Here is a 22,737-nt window from a genome sequence, read left to right on the forward strand (position 1 = left end):
ACAGTTCTATTACTTTTTAAGAAGCAGGAGAATGGCATTGTGGCTTGTTTGTATCCCACTATTTGAAGGAGGCATGGTTAATGTCCATATTCCATCAGCAGTGGACTGAAGATGCTGCAGAAACCATGGTATCCGAACACCCAGGTAGCATGTTTGTCATTTAGTATCAAAATGGGTAAGACCTTCGAATGTAAAAGCAGTACTAATGTAAATGCTGTTGAAAAAGGACTCTGCCTGCCACAACCTGCAAGATTTCACTCTGGAAATATTTCACAAATGGATATTAATTTCTTAGTTCCACCTAAAAAAAACCCCAACAACCAAAAAAACAAGTCAGGGAGCCCTGTGGTATTCTGGGTATGAAAAAGGCATGGTATTTTCCTGAAACATTTGAGAATGAGCAATAAACCCCGTTCTTCCAGACCTTCGGTGAGGATGGTCCCTATAGAGATGAATATTTCATGGCTTGGGGGTGCTGAGGCAGGCTGTGCTGTACTGTTTGGGGCATATATGGTTACTGGGAAAATCAAATACAAGGGCATGTGTGGAACCACTTAGCAATTACAGGGACTTGAGGTGATGACCAGACCAGGTGCAGATAGTACTTTTTGTGGGTTTGTAATAAAATCCTTGAAAGGGGGAAGAGATATCTACGTAAATTGAATTAAACTTTGCCGTGGATAACTTGGAACTAAATTGCAATAAAGTATTTCCCATTGTAAACTGCAGAACAAGTTTCTCCTTTTCCTCAGGAGACTTTTAAATTGTGCGTTGGAGAGTGCTGCTTCCTCCTGAACACCCTGAAAGCAAGGCTTTTGATATTGCTTGTCGCTCTTGTTAAGTCTCAAAGGAGAGTTTTTCTGCCATTGTGTTACAGTGCAAAATTCATATTGCTATGATGTTGGTGTTATGGAGTATCTAGTAGCCCAGTTTCCTGATAGGAAATAACTAAAGGCAACCACTGAAGTGCATTACAGAGAGGAGGTTTACAAATTAGTGAAAACTAATTGAATAAAATCTCTCTTAACTTGGGGGGGGGGGGGGGGGGGAGCATGCCTGTTTGTCCAATTTGAATTTACTATTTCGAGAAGTCATCGATGTCTTTGTTAAATGGTATTTCAGGCTTGACCATTTGGAGTAGACCTGTAGTACAGAGGTGTGGCTGGGAGCATCCTGACAATCTAAGTGGTTGGGAAGAGGGGTAATGTGGGTTGTCAGTGTCAAGGCTGTACAAAGAGTTTAGGACAATGTACCAGAGGGATCTGACATGCCATTAGTTTTAAGCTTCAAGGAACATGAAAAACTAGACATGATGCAAGAAGGGAAGCTCCAGTTACACCGGTTTCTGATACCCAGTACTGGCTTTCTGTGCCATAGGTGGTGTCCAGCTGGGAAGTGCTCCTTCAGGAGCTGTGGGCTGTCAGAAATTGTGAATTGCTGATATTTTCCAACAGGAGCTTTTTCCTCTTGGCGATTTTTCTGCATGTCTAGTCTTCACTAAAATTCCCTGTACAAAAATTATCTCAGACTGGCAACTGAAAAGGGAACCGGGAACCTTTGCTCACAAACATGTTTATTGACATGTACATGATGTATTTTGCAGACAGCAATGTAAGAATGAAGGCACTTCTGAGAGTATTATGCATATCCAGTCCAGAACCTTGATTTTGCTGTAGCTTTGACACATAATTTATACTTTTTTCATAATGAACTGGTGGGGTGGTTGTACTGGAAAAACCCAGTTGTCATTCGACATCTGATCAGTTGTGTTTCTGTCACTTCTGATGAAACTTCAGTGTAGCGTGGGTATGGCTGGGATCCTCTAATGTCTCTTTGGCCAGTCCTTCTCCATGCCTTAGCTCTCCTCTCAGGCAGAGGAGGAGATACTTCAGGTAAGACTTCTGTTAGTACATGAGATTAAATGGAATTAGCTGCTTTTTCTCAAGGCATTTTCTTCTTGCTGTTCTGACTTTTCATGCATCATTAGGCAGAGAAGATAGTCATCACAACAACGCTTGGTTGAAGCTGTTTAGCAGTGTCTTTATCACAGGAAGGGAACTGTTTCTGCGTTGTACTTACTTATTGCTTAGTTTGGGTGCCCTTGGTTGGCCCATGCAAAAGTTTTAGGCTGGGAAAAACAACCCATAATTCATTGGCCAGCACCAGAAGTGTCTTTTTTCTGGATGAATGGGGAATGCTTTGGTGGTTCTACCACTTCTGTAGTCTGATGCAGCTTATTTCTGTGTGTACCTGCAGTCAAAACTAGACCATTAGTATGTCTTAAACCAGTTGTTAATCATGAGTTGTCTGTTACTAGAGTTGTGTATTCTAGCTTGGCTGGAGAGCAGAGGCTTTTAAGTACTGCTATTCTTGAACTTTAAAAAAAGACTTTTAAAGGTTTTAGAAGGCCTTTAAAGAAAGGTCTCCGGGTGTTTGTGTTTCTCATTGGCATTTGACAGATTGAAAACAGATCTTTAACTGTTCAGAAACAGTGCTTGGTCGTGTCACTTGGTTGTGGGATATTTGGCAAGTGATGAGGCTTCCTATTCCCAGGTCCCCCGTCTGTCAACTGACCATATCAAAGTGGTAAAGCATTTGGAGCACCAGTCAAAGGGAAACAGCTAATTTTTAGGGGTTTGCCTTTAATACACGTTGCTGAGAATTGTAGCGAGAAAATACTTGTGTGTATTATATGATAATCTTTTTCGCTCTGTGGTTTTTGCTTTACTGTTTTGGTTTTTTTCTTTGTTATGTGGGGATCACAGCTGTCTGTAGATGTCTGTCTTCAGGCACAGTATCGGTTAAAGTACAAGTGTACATACAAAAACCTGTGCAACTGATGAGTAGTAATTTCTGTTGTCCTTGAAGTGAAGATGAATTTAATAACCTAAAGGATGGTTTGGGTTTGGTTTTTTTTCCCCTCTTAACTACTGTAATACTGTAGGAGTACTCATTTCTAGAAGTATTGACGAGGAGTTTCTCCTTTCTTAAGGGAAATCAATTACAAGACATTTTTGGATTGGGATTTCCCAGCAAGATTTAAGCTTTCATCCTGCTGTAGAGAGTTTGAGTTAGAGTGCATCTAGGAAAAGACGAAAACATTTTGCTTCTCTGTTATTTTTTACACAAATGAACCAGAGGTTTATTTCCTTTAAGTGCTTTATCCAGCATGCACATCCCTTACTATTGGGTGATTTTGAATTAGCTTTATAAAGATTACATGGATAGACACAGCATTGTCGTAGTTAATAGAAACCTGTGCAGTGAGGTCTATGGGCTGCAAGATCACTAACAGTGCCAATGACAGTGAAGTATGGCCTTATCGAAAGGAGAATTCATAAGAGGCTGCCCTGGGACACTGCACCACTGTCCTTCTGTGTATCCTGACAATGTTATCTGTCCTCTCAGTACGGAGTATCAAATGTCTGTCACGAGTACAGAAATTAATTTAATGTCACCTGAAGACATGCAATTAATCTTTTAGAGGTTTTCATAATACCTTTACAGAAAGAGTTGCCAGTTTGGCGGATTTGGATTTTGGGGTTTAGCAGAAGATAAGGAAAATTAATTTTTCATCAGGGTTAATACAAGCTAGCAGGGCCACAAAGGCTGAGAAAAATGGTTTGGGAATTTGTCAAGTGTTGTCACTCTAGAATAATGCTGCTTAACGTCTGATAGGTGTAATCAAGAGTTGAGATTTCTATAGAGGGGGATTAATCAATTTGCTCACTACAGAATGCAAGTTGGTGATACCATTCCTTCATGGGGTTTAAGAATGAAAATAAGATTTGATCTGTCAAATTGCAAGCAGCGCTGACAGTATCAATAGGCATTTTTATCAGTACATTTTAAGGCATTTGTTATAAATAAATTTGTCCTGCTAATGTTGGTGGCAAATAAACTTCATCTTCATTGTAAAACTGTCATAATGATTATGATAGAGTAGAGAGCTTCAGCTTGCTAAATTCAAGCAGTCCCTCATAAAATTCTGCTTTTAGAATTTGTGATCTCGTGTTTGACAGAATAGTCTGTTTCTCAAAACACAACAATGACACACATGTGTATGTGTAGTGAGAAAGTCTTACTGTTGAAAACCAACTTTGATAAGTATCAGGGAATTGGTTCTAAAATTCATGGCCATTGAATGGTGTAATTTCTTTTTCTTGTTAGTCCAGGTTCAGATCAAACTGTGCAGACTCTTCCACGGTAGACGTTTGAAAACCATTCACCATGAAAACCAATCCTCTTGCCTTGGTCTTTTGAATTTTGTTTAATTACACAGAGTATATGAAATTAACTTAAATGTTGTGTCACCACTAACAATCTTGCAGTACTTGAAATATGAAAGGTAGTTTTATACTTTCCCCTGAACATATCTCCTGTCACTTAAAAAAGGTATTTTCATTACTCCAGAATTAACTGAATAATTGTGAAGTTGCATTGAAGAGAACTCTTTGCTGGCTATATGTTAGCTATATGCTTATTGGATTGCAGACAGAGAATGGAAGTTCACATCTTTGCAGAGGACTTTAGAGGAAATACGCGGTATAAAATAGAGCTGATATTGATCAATCTCACATCTCTGTGGTGGACTGAGGAGTATTGTACACGGTTTCAGCACTTTGTGCGCCAACTTGTGTGAGGCAGGCCATGCTGACAAATAGATGCATCTCTGAAAAATTCACTGTTGCCCTGTACATCTCCAAATGCCGTAGAAAAGAAAAGATAAAAATGTGTTTTGACAGGAGAAGGCTGACAATTTTAGTAACGCCTTCTGTTGCTACATGTTTAAATTGGGGGAGGGCAGTGATGTAAGCTAATGAAAAATTAGCAATACAGAAGTTGTCTTTAGGAAAAGCAAAAGTTGATTTCAAATGAGCTAGACCTGAGATGTTTTAAGTAGAATAGATGCTAACAATTTAGCTTCTGTGATTTAGCTGTCACTTTGTGTAGCTTGCGATACAGCTTCCATTCACTCACCTGCATGCCTGTAGCTTTGCTGTCCGGTTTGGTTCTACCCTCTGGGTGCCAGCTTACTGTATATCTCATGAGTGAAAATCAGGAGGCAGTGTATGTACAGCCATCTTTTACGGTCATACCTCTTTTCTTCCAAAATGTTTATGTTCTCGTATAAGTGTGTGTCCTGTAACATTCTGAGATTTTGTAGCTTTAAGTCCTGATGTTAAAAGCTTCTGTGTGGGTGTTTTGCTTGATTTAGGCACTAATATGCCTGAAGAGGCCACTAATTGTCTTGCATAGAGGTTTGAAGGATGATGATGGTGGTGCGTCCAGTTTGCCACTAGATACTATTACATGGGTTTGTTTGTTTTGGCTCAGACAGTGCTTGTCGTTGCGCTGTCATGTCTTTAACCGATGGAAAAGGAATCGGTGCTATCTGAGGCTGTGTTACTTTGTTTGTTAGGCACCTAGTGGCCTAGGAGTCACATTTAGTTTTCATTTTCTTAAGAAAACTACCAGATTTTGTCATCATTTGAATCCAGGGCTGTCTGTAATGGGAAACAACGTATTGCTGACTTGCAGGGAGCACTGTTAGTCCTTGGTCACAAGTTGCTCACTCACAGATCTCTGACGAAATGGTGTTGCAGGTTCATCTCTGCTTCCCCTCTTCAGGTCATCTCCAGAAGCAGTAGATGTTCGGAGGAGCAGTGGTATAAAGAAAGGGTTTGATCCAGTTGCCCTTTCTTCCTTGTTGCAGGAACAAGCAGACCTTACTCCATCCCCTTTTCTTACCCTATGGACTGACTTGTTTTGTATAATTTTCTTGTTTCTGAAATTCATTAATTCATTAACAGGTCCAGAGATGTTTCTAGAGGAGCATCATGCTAGCAGCGAAGCTCCAAGGTGGCTTTTGAGGCCCTAGGAGGGAACAAACCCTATCAAATTTTTCATCAGTGTGAAACAATCTTGTGTGCTTATGTCTTTGACTCTGTAATAGTTGTGTGGTTAGTTTCTACAGTAGTCTGTACAGTTTTATTTGGTGATAATTGGGTTTGGTAGTTAAATATTGGATGGTTGATGGCCATCCTAACCTTTTATAGGAAACAATTGTTTGCTTTTAAAGTTTCAGTAATGAGCGTGTTTGATGTGTTTTGTACCCGAGGGCTTCAGTCTCAGATGCTCTTCCTATGTGCTGGGATCACTTTTTGGTTTGGAAACAAATGGTTGCAAACATTTCTGGTGGTTTTTCACAGCAGGCAGTTAGCAGAGATTAGATTTTAACTCCCAATTATTGCGTTTAAATTCCTCCTAGAATTTTTTTGTTCCTTTTTAGTTTCATCATCTATCAGCTGCTGTAGGATTGAATGAAAGAAATTATCTCATCAGGGCATAGGGCTTATGGTGATGCTGATATTGGAGCTAATACTAAAATGAGGAGGATTCAGTGCTCTTTTTCTGGTATGGTTTTGTTTGTGTGCAACATTTGGGTTTTTCAGGAGAGGAGCAGAGCTGTTGCTTTTTTATTTTTGAGCAGTAATTGAAGAGAGAGAGACTCTGAAGGGAAAGCTGTGTAGTTTCTCACTAGTTGTTGCTCTCAAAGGTTTAGATACAAATTTTTCTGCGAAGCCACGAAACCATTCAGTTTAACAGAGGAAAAAACTTATGTGATTAGATGCGGAAAAACTAGATGCAGTTTTCTGTCGCTTTATTGCTATGGACACTGTGGACAAAAGAGTGTCTATTTTTCCCTGTGCTAGATTGTGCTGTTGAAGTGTAGATGGTGTGATGAAGCTGATTTGTCTGGGATTTAAGTGGTTGAGTTCTTGAGAAGTTGTTGCCTGAATATACTTGATAATACAGAGGACTTTATAGGTGTGAATTGTGAACTAGTGAGCTTGCAAATACGAGGCTATGCTATGTATCACCTGTACTGGACTATTTATCTTCAAATGATGGCAGAGAGACGTAGTAACCAGCCCTCAGTAGGTGGTTCTTTTGCTTTTGTTTAATCCTGTTCGAGAGGTAATGATTTATGTTCTCAGTCAAGATATTCTTACTCTTACACCACAAGCCTGTTTCTTCTGCAGCCTTGTATTTTGTCTCCGTGTCTGCAGGAAGCGTGCCGGTATATGTGAAAACCTCTGGTTCGTGACACACGTTACAGATGCAAAAGGGGTTTTGACTTGTGTATATTTAAGGGCAGGGAAAATATGTAAATAAAAGCACTTTCATAATTTTTTTTTTTTTTTTACCCCTTCAGACATGCCTTTTGCAGGGTTACCTGAGGTTGGTTAGGGACTTAGACGAAGCCTTCTCCCTGCAGATATGTTTGCTAGTATTTGAGTACTAAAGTTGGAGCCCAGTCAGGGTATAGATACTGCTGTTGAAACCATGCAATAATATGATGCACTTTATAGATGCAAAAGTACCAGATCTTTTGCCAGTCTCTTGCTCCATGAGATGTTTTTCAGTGATTGATCTGATCTGGACAGTGGGATGCAAATTCAAGGATCACCTGTGTGTCTGTGGAAAAAACCCGAACTGTTTGGCTAGAGGCAGTGGAAGGGAATCACTTGCCTCTTAGTGCTCTCAGCTTACGCTTTTACTGTGCTTGGCTGCACTGAGATACAGTAGAAAGAGCAACACTGGATAAGAGTGGCACTGAGGTAGTGTTTTGTTGTGCTTGTCATTATAAAGATGTGTAACAAGAGCTTTATAAAAAAAAAAAAAACCACAAAAAACAACCTTGGGGAAGAACCTTTCCAAGTACAGACAGTGTTTGAGGAAGGAGACTGTTCAAAAGGCTGCTGGTACAGAACGTGGTAGAACAAGTATATGCTTCGAAATAAATACCAGATTTTAACTAAAGAGAGGTTGGAGTTCTAAAGATGAGCAGAGTATTTGCCTGGTTCTTCGAGCCTTCAAGGTTCTTTGCTGCTTTTTGTGCAATGTGTATGTCTTTCTTTAAACATAATTAAAAAAGAAGTGGTAAAACAATACAGAAAATATGCACACCATAGTTCACTTGTAACCCTGGGAGGAAGAACGATTTGGAAAGAGAAGTGAAAACACCTTGTTGCTTTATATATGAAAAGACATTATTGAGCATTGTGAGTATAATAAAGTCTGAACAAAGCAAACTGTTCTTCATATACCATGGATTTATTTTAGGCTGAAGCACAATTTCCAGTCTGAGTCTTTGCCCACACCTGCCACGGCTGTGGATCTGCTTTAGCAGGAAAACTGCTGGGTGTTCCCTGTGCGCTGAGCGAGCTGGATGTGGCAGGAGGCTGTTCGGGGCGAGGGTTTGCAGTGCCTGGACATTGAGCCGCCTGTTGTGTTGTTGATTTCAGCAGGGGGGAGAGGATGCTGGCTTTTTTCACCCAGAGGGCCAACCCCAGCGGCCTCAACAACCCCCGGAGCCGAAACAGCAGCCAGTGCGGAAGGTCACATTGACAAAGGGAATGCAACAGCAGCAGCACCAACAGCAGCATCAGGCACAGATCCATTCACCAGCTCCTCAAGGAGTCAAAAACATCCAGGGAATCCATCAACCTAAAAAGGTGATTTTTAGATGTGTATTGCTGCTAGAAGTTTTATTGTCTAGCTGTGTTGCTCTATTAATTCTGTTTGTCAGTTGCTAGCACAGGGCTGCATGACCCAGGAGATGGATAATTGCATATAAAGCTTTTAATCTAGAGGGACATGTTTGTACCTCTGCTGGTGATGCCTGCAGGTTGTTTCATCTGCTTTCTGGCCAGCACAGTACTCCCTGGAGGGAAGTACCCATGTCCCAAGATATCTACTGTAGGAGACAGTATCCAGTGTGTTTTCTGGCTTTAAAATCAAGTTTTTCTGAAGTTGTGCTTAAGCTTTTATTTCAGCTGTTTCCTGCATACATAGGAGCACACAATGACTATTTTGGGATGCTCTTCGGTTGATCCTCAAAGTTTTTGTCACTCCAGCTGGAGATCTCGTAACTTGATTCTTGCACTGATGCACTGGGAAGAAGCAGGGAGTGGGTTCAGGTGGCAGTGGCGTGTGCCTTCTCTGCATTTGCAAACTGGCACACTCCCTGAAAATAGCTAGTATTTTGGCTTTAAAGTTATTTCTTGGTCTTGAATCAAAGCCATAATCTTCCTGCTTCATGTAAGGATAAAGTTTCTGTGCTGATGCAGAGGTGTGAAAAGTCATTACCCTCCATAGGCTTTCCAAGAATGAAGAAACTGTGTTAAGTGTTAACTCCATGTTAAGTGTTAACTCTGTTTAATGTTTGTTACTGTTTCATTGTTGGTTTTTCTCCCTCCAACTGTTCTACCTTTAATTCATAAGAATTAATCCCACCCATTTCCAGAGGATACTGTGGTGCCAGATCCTGTAGGACTTGAGGGGAAAAGGAGCTTTGAAAAAAGTTGTTTTAAAAGTTATTTAGCATATATGAGTACTCAGTCCTGATAACAGACGAGGCGTTGGTTGTAATAGAGGCTGGAGGTGCTTGAAGCAGTTTGCTGATCTGGTGGATGCGTAAATTTACTTGTGGGTTGAGAGGAGAAAAAGGAGAGGAATCACTGGTTGGTATTTCTGGCCAGACTTGAAGTATGGGAGCTGAACACATGCTGCTGATGTGATCAGTGTTGAAATCTAGGTTATATGTTTTGGTCTGAGACCCTCCACGACTTGGTTGATCTGTGCTGAAGCCCAGGCTTTCAGCCTCAACACAATATATATAATTCAATATATGAATATATATAATTCAATATATGTTAACTTGCTGGCCTTCTAAGGGGTTCATGTAGGCAGTGGATGAATATGTTAATAAGTGGCCTTTCAAATCAGCAAACAGCAACAAGCTGTTTTAAATCAACTTGTATTTTAATCCGGTCTTTAAGTAAATGGCCAACTTTTATATTGTCTGTCAAATGTGGTGAGCAGAAGCACTAGGTAGGTAAATCAAAATACTGTTACTTTTGTTGTTGGCAGGTCATTATGCACGGCAGAGGCAGAGGAGTAGCAGGCCAGATGGGCCGAGGACGCTTGATGCCAAATAAACAGAACCTGCGAGTGGTGGAGTGCAAACCTCAGCCCTGTATTGTGTCAGTTGAAGGGCTTTCTTCATCAACTACTGATGTCCAACTGAAAAACCTGCTGATGTCAGTGGGACCCATTCAGGTAGGTCAACCTCGGTTTATCATTTTTGTGCCAAAAGGCTTTCATTCTGGAAAGCTCAATTAATTCTCTGACACTAAATACAATGTGTGTTTATTGGTAATTTATGTTTGAAGGCACCCCCACCCACACATGCTACACCTGGTAGCAAAGACAAGCAAGTGATGATGCTGCGGCATGGGAGGTACGGTAGGATTTTGCTAACCATCACATTCCTGCTGCAAAAGTCTCCTTCATTTTGGAGTTCCTGTGCTGTCTCCTTTATTTTTTTTAGACAGTACAAGCCTGCCCGTTTGGTGAGGTTGTTAAAGCCAAATGATCATATCAAAGAAAATGTATTTTTGATTGCTGTCATTGTTTTTATTGTTGGCTTTTTACCCACCCCCTTTTTTGACATTTACCTTTTCCTGTCATTGCAGTCCTGGGGTAAGAGCACTTAATAACCACTACCCGGTGGAGATTTTATACCATGTAGCACCGCCTACTTTTTCACATGAAAACACAGTCTCAAGGATTTTATTTGCCCTTTATTTTTTTAAAGTTTCTCTTTAAGAGAGGCCTGTGAGCAAGGTTGAGACACACACATGTGCACACTGATGTATCTGCTGTAATGCTTCTGTTCGTAAGCTGCCTCCTGGCAGTGATGCGTCAGTTAAACCGATTTTAGGAAAACAGGAGGTCTTCAAAGCACTGAAGGGCTTAGGAGGCCCTGTCTGATTTATTGTTAATACATTTGAAAATATCAGTCAATGAATAATGATAGGTACAGATGAGGAGCACTTTTTTGCTTGATTTTTTTTTTTTGCAGTTTTCAGTGCTCCTTTTGACAGGATCAGCATTTTCAGACAAATGCAGTGCATGAATTGGAGCTGTTCTGTGGGACTCCTGTTAGTGGGATCATCTCTCTTTGCAAAACAGGCCACTGTACACTCTGCCTCACTTCTTCCCAATTTAGGCGATAGAATAATGCTGAATTATTTATGTCATCAATTCAGAGAGGTTTAATTTGTTTGTGAAAGCAAAAAATACTTCACAAAATACTTTGTCCCTTCGTGTTCTGTAGTACTCTAGGAAATTATTCATACGGTCCCAAAGCACGTTTATTCAGTGTTTACTTGCTAAATCTTGCATGAGAATATTAGAAGGAGATTAATAGAGGCCCTGCTAGGAAATACTCACAATTGACAGAAGTTATTGAGAATGTGCTAAAAAATTTATTCAGTACTTGCTGTTTCATAGCAGACTCTAAGTTCTGTTCTCTCAATTCAATGTCACAGACCAGTTTAGAAGGATGTACTTACAGGAGAAAAAAATAACTAATTTTCTAGTGGGATTTGATGTATCCCTGTGCCCTATAGAACTTGTGTTCTTGCAGCAGCATCAGCTGTACCTTTGGAAATTATGGTTTCAAAATCATCTGTTTTCACCTTCTCAAAGAACTAGAAGTAGTACTTGAAAGAGATGCTTGAATTTAGCTAATCGTGCAGAAGGCTTTTGTGTTGATTCTGTATTTGAATTTCAAGTCTGACTTACCGAAGGCTAGAGATATCCTGGCTTGTTTGTGGCTGAATGATGTTTCACAAGTGTGGATGGTGAGATACGCAGGGGTGAAGCGATCCTTTTGTAGGAAGAATATGAGACCGGTACCACCATATGCGATATTTAGCCCTTGGGGGTGGGGTTTTTTTGGTACCATGAGAAGTGTTACCACAGAAGTATTAACGCACCAAATGAGGAAGAGGCAGCAGCAATTATAAGTGCCTTGTAAGACAAGAACTGAAAATCAAATGTCTGAAAATTTGTGTTGTCCCTGTTCACAGCAATCACTTTTATATAGATAGTGCTAGATTTTCAGAGATCAGTAGCCTGAAGTGAATGAGTGGATTTTGTTGTGGCTGTAAATTAATGCTTCTACTAGTGATTGTGCTCGGTGCTGTACAAAATCCCTCGCCAACTTGAAATGGTCAGGGGGCTTTGATAGTGAAGGGATGCTCTACTTGGTTATATCCTCATTCTTCCTTTAAAATGCATTTCATGTCAGTGACTTGCAATGAGGAGTATAGAAATGAGCCACTGAAGAGAGCCAGGTAGTGAATGCCAACGCAGGCTTTTTGAGGGTTTCATGCATGAGGACAGAATGTGTGAGAAGCAAGGGCAGGTCATGGCCATGGCCATGGCCATGCCCAGAGCAAAGAGATCTTGAGCAGTGCCGAGCTCTGATCTAAGATTAAGTGGTGCAGCTTGATGAACAGAAATAGGAGTTTGGGGAGATGACTGTAGTGAGGAAACAGCAAGGTGAGAAATTCAGCCACTTTTTTTGAAATTAAGCGAGGTGCCCAGGTTTTCAGCTGGTTGAGATAAAGTTCAGGAGGTAGTATGAGGAGGGAAAGGGGAGCCAGTTGTAGCTGACTCCATCTTTAAGAGGTAGAATATCCTGTCTCTAGCTATTGACTATATTCAGCAAAATTTTCCTTGACGAACTGAACTCTTGAGATACCAGTTTCTTGATTTTTATTTATCTTGGGGGGTGTGTGTTTATTTTCATGCTTCTTTTTTGCAAATGTAAAAGAAATTTCAAATCCGAGTCAGATTATCTGTTATCTGCATACCTGGGCAGTGTCTTAAAATGACATGTACTGATTATCCAAGACCAAATACCTGGTTAAAGGTCCAAACTGTTGGACATACGCCTGTAATGGTAAGCGAAGCATCTTGCTTCAAGGCAATGTGCAAACAGAGCTCATAAATCTGAATGTTGCCTGGTGTATCAATTCCTGCTGCAGTCAAGACGTGAATGTGGGAATGGCTTTGCTGAGGCATAGCTCCCGGAGAAGGGGAATGACCTCTGCTCCTTGACAAGAACAGATCACGAGCACTTGTCCCACCTGGTACAGGAGTTCTGCTTAATCCATACCTTCCCTACTGGTGCATCTGTAGAGCAGTTGATCCCACACCAGCTCCTGTTTTCAGATGCATAGCAGTATCCCAATTTTGTTGCAGTGTGCTTGTCCTGCATGTGTTTTCTCAGGAAGAGGATCTTCACTGCCATAACAGAAAGTTTTATTGTATTTATGGAAAAAGTGTATAATTTATCAATGGAGTGAATGGGGAGGAAGAGATTGCTCTGTTTTTCTGGGTACAAATGGGTTGGATTTTTATTTTTAGCTTTTTGATGTCAGTATCATTATTGAGGTACAAATACTTTGCAGAGACTTTCCTCAATGTGTAGTGTTCAGTGCCGTCAGCTTGCATTGAGGGGGTGGTCAGGGGTTGGGAATAGCTAAGGACATATAAGAGAAGCTGAAGGAGACTTTCTCAGTTTAAGCTGGAAATTCAGCATTTTTTCCCTTATTATACCTTAGAAATGGAGAAAATTATCTTTTCCCATATATGAGCTTTGAAATACCCTGGATTGCTTAGTCACTGAAGGCTCTCTAATTCTCATCGTTGCTTCATTAAAACTTCTCTGTTACTAACATAGGAGAAAAAAAGACCATTAAGATTCTGAAGATACTGAATAGGAGAAAATCTTTGGGGCTCCAGGAACAGCCCCTGAGTCATAGCTGCATTTTACAACTCGAACATGATTAATTTAGCTGGAGAAGTGTTTCCTTTCAACATAGGGCTTGCTGTCAGACTCTTTCTGGACAGGATAAGCTTTCAGATACAAATAATACACCTGCAGTAAGATCTGAGTGCTGAATCTAAAATAATTACATGCTATAAATAAAATTATGTATTCTGACGTGTTGGAATGTACAGAAGATTTCTGAGCACACCTCCAAAATAGAGCCTCATGGGGGCTGCTGGAGCAGTGACATTGAGTACACATCCATCCAGAACCACTTGCTAAAGTAGATTACTAATAAATTGCAAAGGTCATGAAATACGCTGTGCATTTTTGTGGTGCTCTTGAATCCAGGTTTAACGTTTACACTGTCCAGAGAGGCTTGTGTTCAGCTAGTTGTGCCACCTTCAGATATTATTTTTTTTTTTTAGGATGGTGGCAGGTAGAGGGAATCATTTGCTAGATCTCCAGGTAATTTGATATTCTGTGGAGGTAGTCTGTCATCATCTTTAATTATTTTTTCTTACATCAAATGATTGCAAACATAAAACATCCGTGCCAAAATCTCAGTATTGCTTTCTGAAGATTTAAGATCATAAATTCTGATGTTAAAAGGAAAAATAAATACTTGGAAAAATTCCCAGTGTTGTATATCAGAGATGATGAGAATGTATTGATTGTAGGTATATTTTGAGTAGTTTTACAAATATGGGTTTTACTCTGATAATGTAGTAATTTGTTTTTTGGTCTCAGAAGGGAAAAACAATTGCCATGTTGATGTGCTGCTCTTCACTTTCTTAGAGTGACAGTGCTACCTAGTGCTCAGTTAGGGTAAAAGCAACCATCTGCATTGACACTTAAAAATTGCTGAATTTAGTTTAAAGACATACTGGTGGAAATGAGAAGCACACATGGAGGAGCACGCCCAGAACATGAGTCCTCTTGCAGATCAGCGGGGTGGTTCTCCACATGACAAGGCACACAAGGCGTGCAGGGCTGGCAGGGTGACCTGTGTGGTCTTCCTACCTGCAAAAACATTTTCAGCTGTTGTAGAAGCTGTGGGAGGAGACATGACATGGGCAGTCCTGCTCCATCCCTGGGGCTAGGGGAAGAGAAGAGCAGCTCCATCATGTGCCTGTCCAGTTCAGCCCTGCTGTGGAGCAGTATGTGAGCTGCAGATGCCCAGCTCAGTGATGGGAGAAGATCCTTTCTTCTCATCTCATCTTGCACACGGAGATGGAAAGCTGAGCACTTTTACAGGCAGATACTAGAAAGTCAAAAGGTAGCAGAAAAAAGGGACAGAAGGTGGAAGAGATTAGTTGCAACAGCTGAGGATAAAATAAATACGTTCTATCCCAGCCTCTATGCCTGTTGGTAATGGCTAGGAAGGGTTGCTCCCAGGAAAAGGTGCTTCAGGTGTCAGGAGACTGCAAGGATAATAAAAATATGTCTGCATTTATTGATGGGAGGGAAGAATAAATGGAATGTGATCTTTCTGTTTAGGAAGTGCCTGCCATGCTGCTATTTGACTTGTTGCAGAGCAGGTTGGATCACGCGCTGGAGACTGTTAGTTAGGAAAGTTTATACTTTCTTTGTGTATAGACATGTTTTTCACAGCTTCGTGTGGACTGCCACTCCTAATCCTAACCCCAGTGATGAATTGAATGTGTGGTCTATCAGGTAGTCCATTTACTTCGGTGGAAGAAATTAAGTAAAGGAGAAAACTTATATTTCCTATATGTCTCTCTAATTGAAATGAGTGCTTGCTCCAGTCTCACTCCTACCTGCTTGCTTTCCATCTCTCAGTGCTCTGTTATCTCCCTTTTAACATCTTCTCTGTGTAACCTCTAAGAGTTTTTGTGTCAAAGATGTTTGCTTTCTGCAAGCGATCCTCGTTTTCTACTTGTGGATGTCCTGCTGCTTGTCTCAAGGCTCTTTATTTTGCAGTAAAGCAAAACTAGAGGTTATTATGCTGCTATTATCATACAGGCTATTTTAATGTAATTTCGGCTGATATTGTTAAAGTGTAGATTTAATTGCAGAGCGTGTGTAAAGGAGAAATTTGAGGGCAGCGTAGGTCTGCAGGCCTAAAGAGGTCTGCAGAGGGAATGGTCCATTTGTGATATTCATGCTTTAGTTGCTGTCAGTGCTTCAGTTGCAGAAAAAGCCAGAGCTGCTGATTTCTTAAGTTGTTGAATTAAATGGTATGTTTAAAAACAGTTTGTAGGCAACCTCTCAATCAAAAGCATGAGTGATCATGAAATAGTCGGTTTTTTGTATTTTTCCATTCAACACAAGATCTGCATCTTCCCATGGCAGTGCCTAAGGAAGCAGAAAGAGGAGATAATCAAGATCAGTTTGAGCTCTATGCTGTCTAAATTCTTTCCATATGAAATACTCCTGCTCAGCCTAAACCAGTTTTTTATTTTTAATGCTGAGGATATGTCAGAATGTAATCTCTGTTCTCCAGAGTCAAATGGGAACATGCCCAGAATACCACTGATCTCAGGTTGGTCTCGGGAAGCGCTGTATGGTAGATCTGTATGCCTGAATCCATAAAGTAAACTAGTCATTTGAAATCCCTTGGAAGTTGTTGTATGTATTGTCAATCCTTTACACCTGAGTGGATCTGGGAAGGGGTTTTCATCCTCTGGTGAACATCTGACTAGGTCAACTTAAAGAGAAGATGTGAATGAAGTTGTTCACTCAGAGCGGTGACGTTTGGGGAAGATTGTGATATTTCAGTTCAGGAATTAATGATAGAAGGAGAGTCTAGTGGAGCGCAGTGTGGCAGCAGGGAGATCTCTTGTGGAGGAAACGTGAGTGTCCTCCCATTAAATGGGAAGTCAAATGATGCCCGTCTCCAGAGGCAGTGCTGCATGGCCGTTTGTTCCCTGCTTCACCCAACTGCCCTTTTAAAATCAGTAGGTTACAGAATAATACTAAATTCAGATCAAATTCCTAATGAGGTGCAATACTTTGGGAAAGATAAACTCCTATTTTTATCATTATAACAGAGACCATAAAACTAAGGATTACTTTAGTGTTACGTGCTCTTTGAAAATGAGAGAACGGTTGTCTCTGGTACTGTATGAAGACCTGTCTGATGCTGTTAGCTTCTTCATGATACTGCCTTGGGTCTAAAACCAACACGCTGAATTACTTTTTCAGAAATGTGTATTGGGTTTGCATGGCAAGGTTTTGGCAGTGGGGGGGCTACAGGGGTGGCTTCTGTGCGAGGCCACTAGAAGCTTCCCCTGTGTCTGACAGAGCTGATGCCAGCTGGCTCCAACCCAGACCCGCTGCTGGCCAAGCCCATCAGCGATGCTGGCAGCTCCTCTGGGATAATGTATTTAGGAAGGGAAAAAACCCCAGTGCAACAGCAGCTGGAGAGAGGAGCTGAGTCTTATGTGAGAGCAGCAGCCCTGCAGCCCCCCAGGTCAGTGCAGGAGGAGGTGGGGGGACTCCAGGCGCCGGAGCAGAGGTTCCCTGGCAGCCTGTGAGGAAGACCGTGGTGAAGCTGGCTGTCCCTCTCAGCCCATGGAGGTTAGTGATGGTGCAGACTCCCACCTGCAGCCCCTGGAGGACCCCATGCTGGAGCAGGGGGATGCCCGAGGGAGAATGTGACCCTGTGTGAGTCTCATGCTGGGGCAGGCTCCTGGCAGGACCTGTGGCCCCGTGGGGAGAGGAGCCCACATTGGAGCAGGGCTGCTGGCAGGGCTTGTGACCCCGTGGGAGACCCACACTGGAGCAGTGTGTGAAGAACTGCAGCCCGTGGGAAGGGCTCACGTTGGAGAGGTTCGTGGAAGACTGTCTCCTGTGGGAGGGTCCCCATGCTGGGGTGGGTGGGTGGTGTGGGGGGGAAGGAGGCAGAGACAGTGTGTGATGAACTGACCCCAGCCCCATTCCCTGCCCCTTGTGGTGCTTGCAGGAGGAGGTAGAATGCAGCAGTAAAGTGGAGCCTGGGGAGAAGGTGTTCTTAAGACTCAGGTTTATTCCTCATCCTACTCTGATTTGATTGGCAATAAATTAATTTTCACAAGTCGAGTCTGTTTTGCCCATGACAGTAATTGGTGAGTGATCTATCCTGATGTACAATATTGTGCTGGAAATACAAGTTAGATATATTGTGGGGAAGCAAAAATAATACTGAAAACGTGATGGGTAAGCTTCTATTCTTGGGCAAACTCTACGATCGCTAATGCAGTAATTCAGGTTTTACTTTAAAAATGAAAGGTGAATGCTTGTACCTGTATGGATTTTTACATTAATGAAACACATTAGACAGTGGTACCAATAATTTTGAAAATTTAGTAGAGCGTTCTTTACAAGTAAGCTGGCTGATACAGTGGATAGTCTGATTGGTGAAAGATTATGATTAAAAGTAACAGCTTTCTGGGAGGTTATTTCAGGATCACCTTGTAGCGAATGTACAAGCACTAAAACTATTTGAGAATGTTAGGGATGCTAGAAGCACTGAATGTTACCAGTGGGGAAAAAAAAAAGACTGCCAAAGTATTTTAAAAAATTTTAAAAAATGAAGTGTGTTAAACTATCAAGGTAACATGATGAAGATACACAAAATTAATTTTGTGTTTGGAACCAACAAAAGTAGAAGCTGGTGAAGTAAATCTTTGAAGATAATGCCTTCAGCAGCACTTTGAGCTAATAAAATTCCACAGGTTACACAAAAAAAATGTGTTTTCTTTAGACTATTGCTGTTAACATGATTCAAATGCAGGATCAGCTCTAAACTGCATATCATCCTGCATTCAAGGAGACAGAAATAATCCAATAGGATGAGTATGCAGTTATTTTACTTCAGGTTTCCACGGAAGTGGAACGCTAGTTTGTATGCTCAGCCGATAACCTATCTGCTCGGGGTGGAATAGCAGCAGCTCAGACCTACACTCTGGCAGAATCGTACCTGCTTGTCCTGTGCCTGACTGTCAGTGTTGTTAAACATAAAACTCAGGATCTGAATAGTAATGCAAGTAAGGAGATACTGTCCCAAAATCAGAACATAAATTTTCAAGAGATCTTTGTTAGCTGGATGAGTAATGTTCATACTTGCAAGTCACAGTAAATGAAGATTTGTTTGAAAACTCAATGTAGGTCACGATTTCTGTTGAGATATTAAAAATCTTTGTCAGCAAAGATACATTTGTGGTATTTCAGGCCATGGTGGTCATATCGTCAAAGTAACTTGGCAATTGTTGCCTTTTCTTGTTAAAACAAAACCTGAACTTTTTTTTATACCTAAATAAGGTGTATATACCTAAAAAAGAGTGAAGTGATTTCTGCATCATTTTCAACACATAGTTTGAACACAGTGGAGGCTGAGAATTTGTATTAAAACTATTTTAATTAAATTTTTTCGGACAGTTTCCAACTGGAGAGGTATTATTTGTGTTGCATTAGTTCCCTCTTTTGTTAAACCTAGGTACGTGTAACTGCAGTAGTTGAGAAGACCCTGGGCTGTGTGATGGGGGGTGGTTAGGCAGTTCAGCAAAGGATCAGATGGGTTGCCTTTTTGTTTTCAGTTGTCTGTATTGACAAGTGAAATGAAATCTGATAAAGATGCTTTTCAGTAGATCTATCCAAGAATTGATGCCTTGTTGCCAAAGCAATTGAGTATTAAAATGTATTTAGTGGTTTGATTGCAGTGTTGGATGGTTTGGGGTTTTTTTCCTTTGGAAAATAAGACAGTAATGCAACCTAAGAACAGACTGTGACATAATACCCAAACTAGTCCGTCAATAAACTTTATTAATTCATATGAAATTTTAAATAAGTTGTCTACAATAGTATTTAGATACTTCACCTAATTTTGTTAGTAAGTCTGCACTACAGCAGAATGTCTTTCTTTAGTCAGTTTTTTGTATACTAATTACTCAGCAGCTTCTTAATAATTCATCATTACGGGTGTATAAACTGCAAAATCGAATCTTGCTGCTGTGCATCTCAAGAATATTAATGCAATAATAGATCCATTCTTGTGGAAAAGGTCACTGAGTGCAGCTTGTCGTCTTCATTTGATCACAAACGGGTCTGGAGTGTAAGGCATTGGGAGAAGTAACCTGTGGTAGTTGTGTGAGACCTGACTTTGCGAGGGTCTGTTGTCAGCAGGACAGCTCGGGGGGGAAGACAAGCAGATCGATGGTAGAACATGCAGGGTACAGCTGAAGGGATGCATCTCTCAGTTCTTTTCCAGCCTCTCTTGTTTGACTGTTCTCTGAAATACTCATCCTTTCAGTGATTTAAACAGCTTTTTCTCATATTAAAAGTATCAAGTTCTTTTGAAAGGAACAGATTTACTTCTCTTTTTTTTTCTTTTTTTCCCTTCTTATTTGTAATTCTGAGAATTTTTTTCAACTCTTACAAGTCTCTTGTTTATAAATCTTTTTTAATGGCTGTGATTAATTCTTAGTCTTCAAAACTTAATCCTTAGTGATAGGACTTACTTAATCCTTAGTTCTCTTCTAGCCAGAAAAGTGATGTCAAAAGGATGTGTATTACATACAGTTCTATAAATAATAATAAAGTGGCATCAGTAAAGGAGGAGAACACAAACTTCAACACCTCCTTCACCTACTCCAGTAGATAACTTCCAGGAGAACTGAGCTTTGTCCAGGGTCTTTCACTGACGCTTTCTGCAGCATGACTGTATTCTCGTTGGTAAAATGTGCCTAACCTTGTCCAGAGCTTTCTGATTAAAAAACCAAAAATCATCTGCCAAGTGTTTTCATTTTTTAAAGCTAAAACCCATCCCTGCCAGCTCAGAAACTGAGAAGTTACAGTGACTTAGCTAAACCTTTCCATTGTAGCAGCTTTCAAAAAACTATACAGTGCAAATTAACCTGCTGATGCTTATCGGTTTTGCTGAATCCTTTAACTTTTCCTCAGCTTTCACTTTGAAACCACAGGAGTGACGGAAGTATTAAACTTCTGTGATTTTCCTGCTGAGAGGGAAGTTTCCTGTCAATTACGAGAAGGTACAAGGTAGCTACTGCCAAAATTAATTACTTTAAAATCACAGATAAGTTACAGAAAGAGCCTAGAGCTGAATTGTCAGGCTTAGATACAGAGAATTATGTCTATCAGGTGCCTTGGCTCTTGTTAAATAGGCATCTTATCAACGTGAGGCTTACCTGTTCAAAAAAGATGTAAGTAGGCAATTTTAATAGCAAATTTCATCTAGGCATTTGACATCTTGCTTAAAAATGCTGCATTCGATTGAATGAACAGGGAACACATTAGTTGGGTTAAAAATTCTTTCACTGAGAGATCTCAAAAGTATGTCACCCTTAAAATGTATCAACGAGTGTTCCCTAGGAACAGTTTAGTCTAAAGACATGTGGTACTTTTTTAATAGTCTAGGTGATGATACAGAATTTTTGCAGGTGAAGTTTAAAATCCTGGAGTGTGACCATCAGAGTGCTGGAATCATCCAGATGCAGGGGGATGCTGCTGAGCTCCAGGCTACACGTAGGATCAGATAATCAGGCTAATACCTACCCATCGGTAGGTTATAATAAAGTCCAGAAAAGTCTTAACGTGCCTATATACATACATAAACATGTGTGTGTGTATATATATATAAAAAACTCAGTACAAACCAGGATTGGCTTTATTAGAAACTTGCACGCCGAAAAGAAGGTTAGTAATTCTCTAATTCTGTATCCAAAGCTATAAGAACAATTGGAAACTGGGAGGTGAATCAGGACAATTCTGTCTTGGATGTGCTGAGCGGAGCCCATCCAAAACTCCCTGTGAGGTACTGGAATCACCGTGGCGTTGGGGGTGTACCTACTGAAACGTGTAAAACCTCATCTTCTCGAATTGCTCTTTTTGAAAAGTACACTGTTATAATTAAAGTGCTAACTTGAAGTATCAACTTGAATAATAAGTTAATACATTAATAAATAAATAAGTCTGATAATTTCTCATTACCAAGGCCACAGGATTGCTCTCTCGAATCATCTTGGCATTGTCTGAATGTCCTGCTGAGGCAGGGAGCAAGGACACGTGTTCTCCAAAGCCCTGGCTGAGGCATGCTATGGTTTTGGAGACCTCGATACTACATAGGGGTTTTTTTTTGATAGCTACAGTGTTGTGAAATGCTGCTCTCATGGTACGGGGCAGCACATATCAGATGGACTTGTTTGGGTAGACGTGTGTTGCATGGTTTCCCATTACTAGGAGGGCTTGGAAGTCGTGACCTAAGCCATCTCATCGGGGTTGTGTGGTGGTTGGTGTCAAGAGCTAGCCACTTGTTTTTGTTAAAACAGTGTGAGGATATACAGTGTGTAGAGATCAAAACCTTCTGCTGCTTTTCCCTGTTTCTATCCTGTTTAACCTATGGACAGCCCTGATCCTAAAACGTACATCAGGTGAATGACTCCAGTTGTTTCTGTGTGAAGTTGAGCTCTGCCCAGTGGAATGTTTCTTATTCGGTTCATGGGAGTTTGGCTGCAGGGTTTGGTTCATCTGTATGGACTGAATTGAAGAGCTGTTGCCTTTGCTTAACGAGCAATGGTCTGGCTTTTCCATTGGTACAGTTGCTTAATGCCACCAGCTCAGACAGCTTCAGCTGGGTCCCTGACTGCAGTCTCAGAGGGCTTTTTCCATTCCCTTGACACCAATAAAAGAAAAGAGATATGGCAGAATTTCAATCCGTTTGGTGCAAAATGAGGTTTTGTAAGTGGACCTCTTAAGTGAATTTTAAAAATATGTTTTGGCTTTTTGTCTCTACAGAGTTTACAGATGCTTCCTCAACAACGGAAAGCCATAGCAAAATTTAAGGAGCCAGCACATGCTTTAGCATTTCAACAGAAATTCCACAGGTAAATAAGTAAGCACTGCTGCTGCTGCCTCGGTTCCTTCCCTCCCTTCACAAGATTAAATCAGTCTCCTCTGCTCACTGTCTCTCTTAATCCAATCAAGCATCTGTTTATTAGTGACCTTCATAGAACCTCCTTGTCTGTTCTCCACCCCTAGAATCAGTTTGAGTACCAGGTTTAAATCTCTTTTAACTTTCAACA

At 40.8% G+C, this 22,737-nt stretch overlaps 1 protein-coding gene across 4 annotated transcripts in view; it reads left to right on the plus strand.

The window, feature by feature from the left end:
• Nucleotides 1-22,737, plus strand: part of RBM33 (RNA binding motif protein 33) — a 105,724-nt gene that overhangs the window by 76,028 nt on the left and 6,959 nt on the right. For 2 of the 4 annotated variants that reach the window (XM_037385906.1, XM_037385908.1), the window contains exons 16-18: nucleotides 8,313-8,522; nucleotides 9,940-10,128; nucleotides 22,451-22,539. In XM_037385906.1, coding sequence (XP_037241803.1) covers nucleotides 8,313-8,522; nucleotides 9,940-10,128; nucleotides 22,451-22,539 — 488 coding nt within the window. The remainder of the gene's footprint in view (nucleotides 1-8,312; nucleotides 8,523-9,939; nucleotides 10,129-22,450; nucleotides 22,540-22,737) is intronic. The other 2 variants (XM_037385907.1, XM_037385909.1) reach the window with 2 other exon arrangements.

This window comes from Falco rusticolus, chromosome 4 (genome assembly GCF_015220075.1).
Source record: "Falco rusticolus isolate bFalRus1 chromosome 4, bFalRus1.pri, whole genome shotgun sequence".
Lineage (NCBI taxonomy): Eukaryota > Metazoa > Chordata > Aves > Falconiformes > Falconidae > Falco > Falco rusticolus.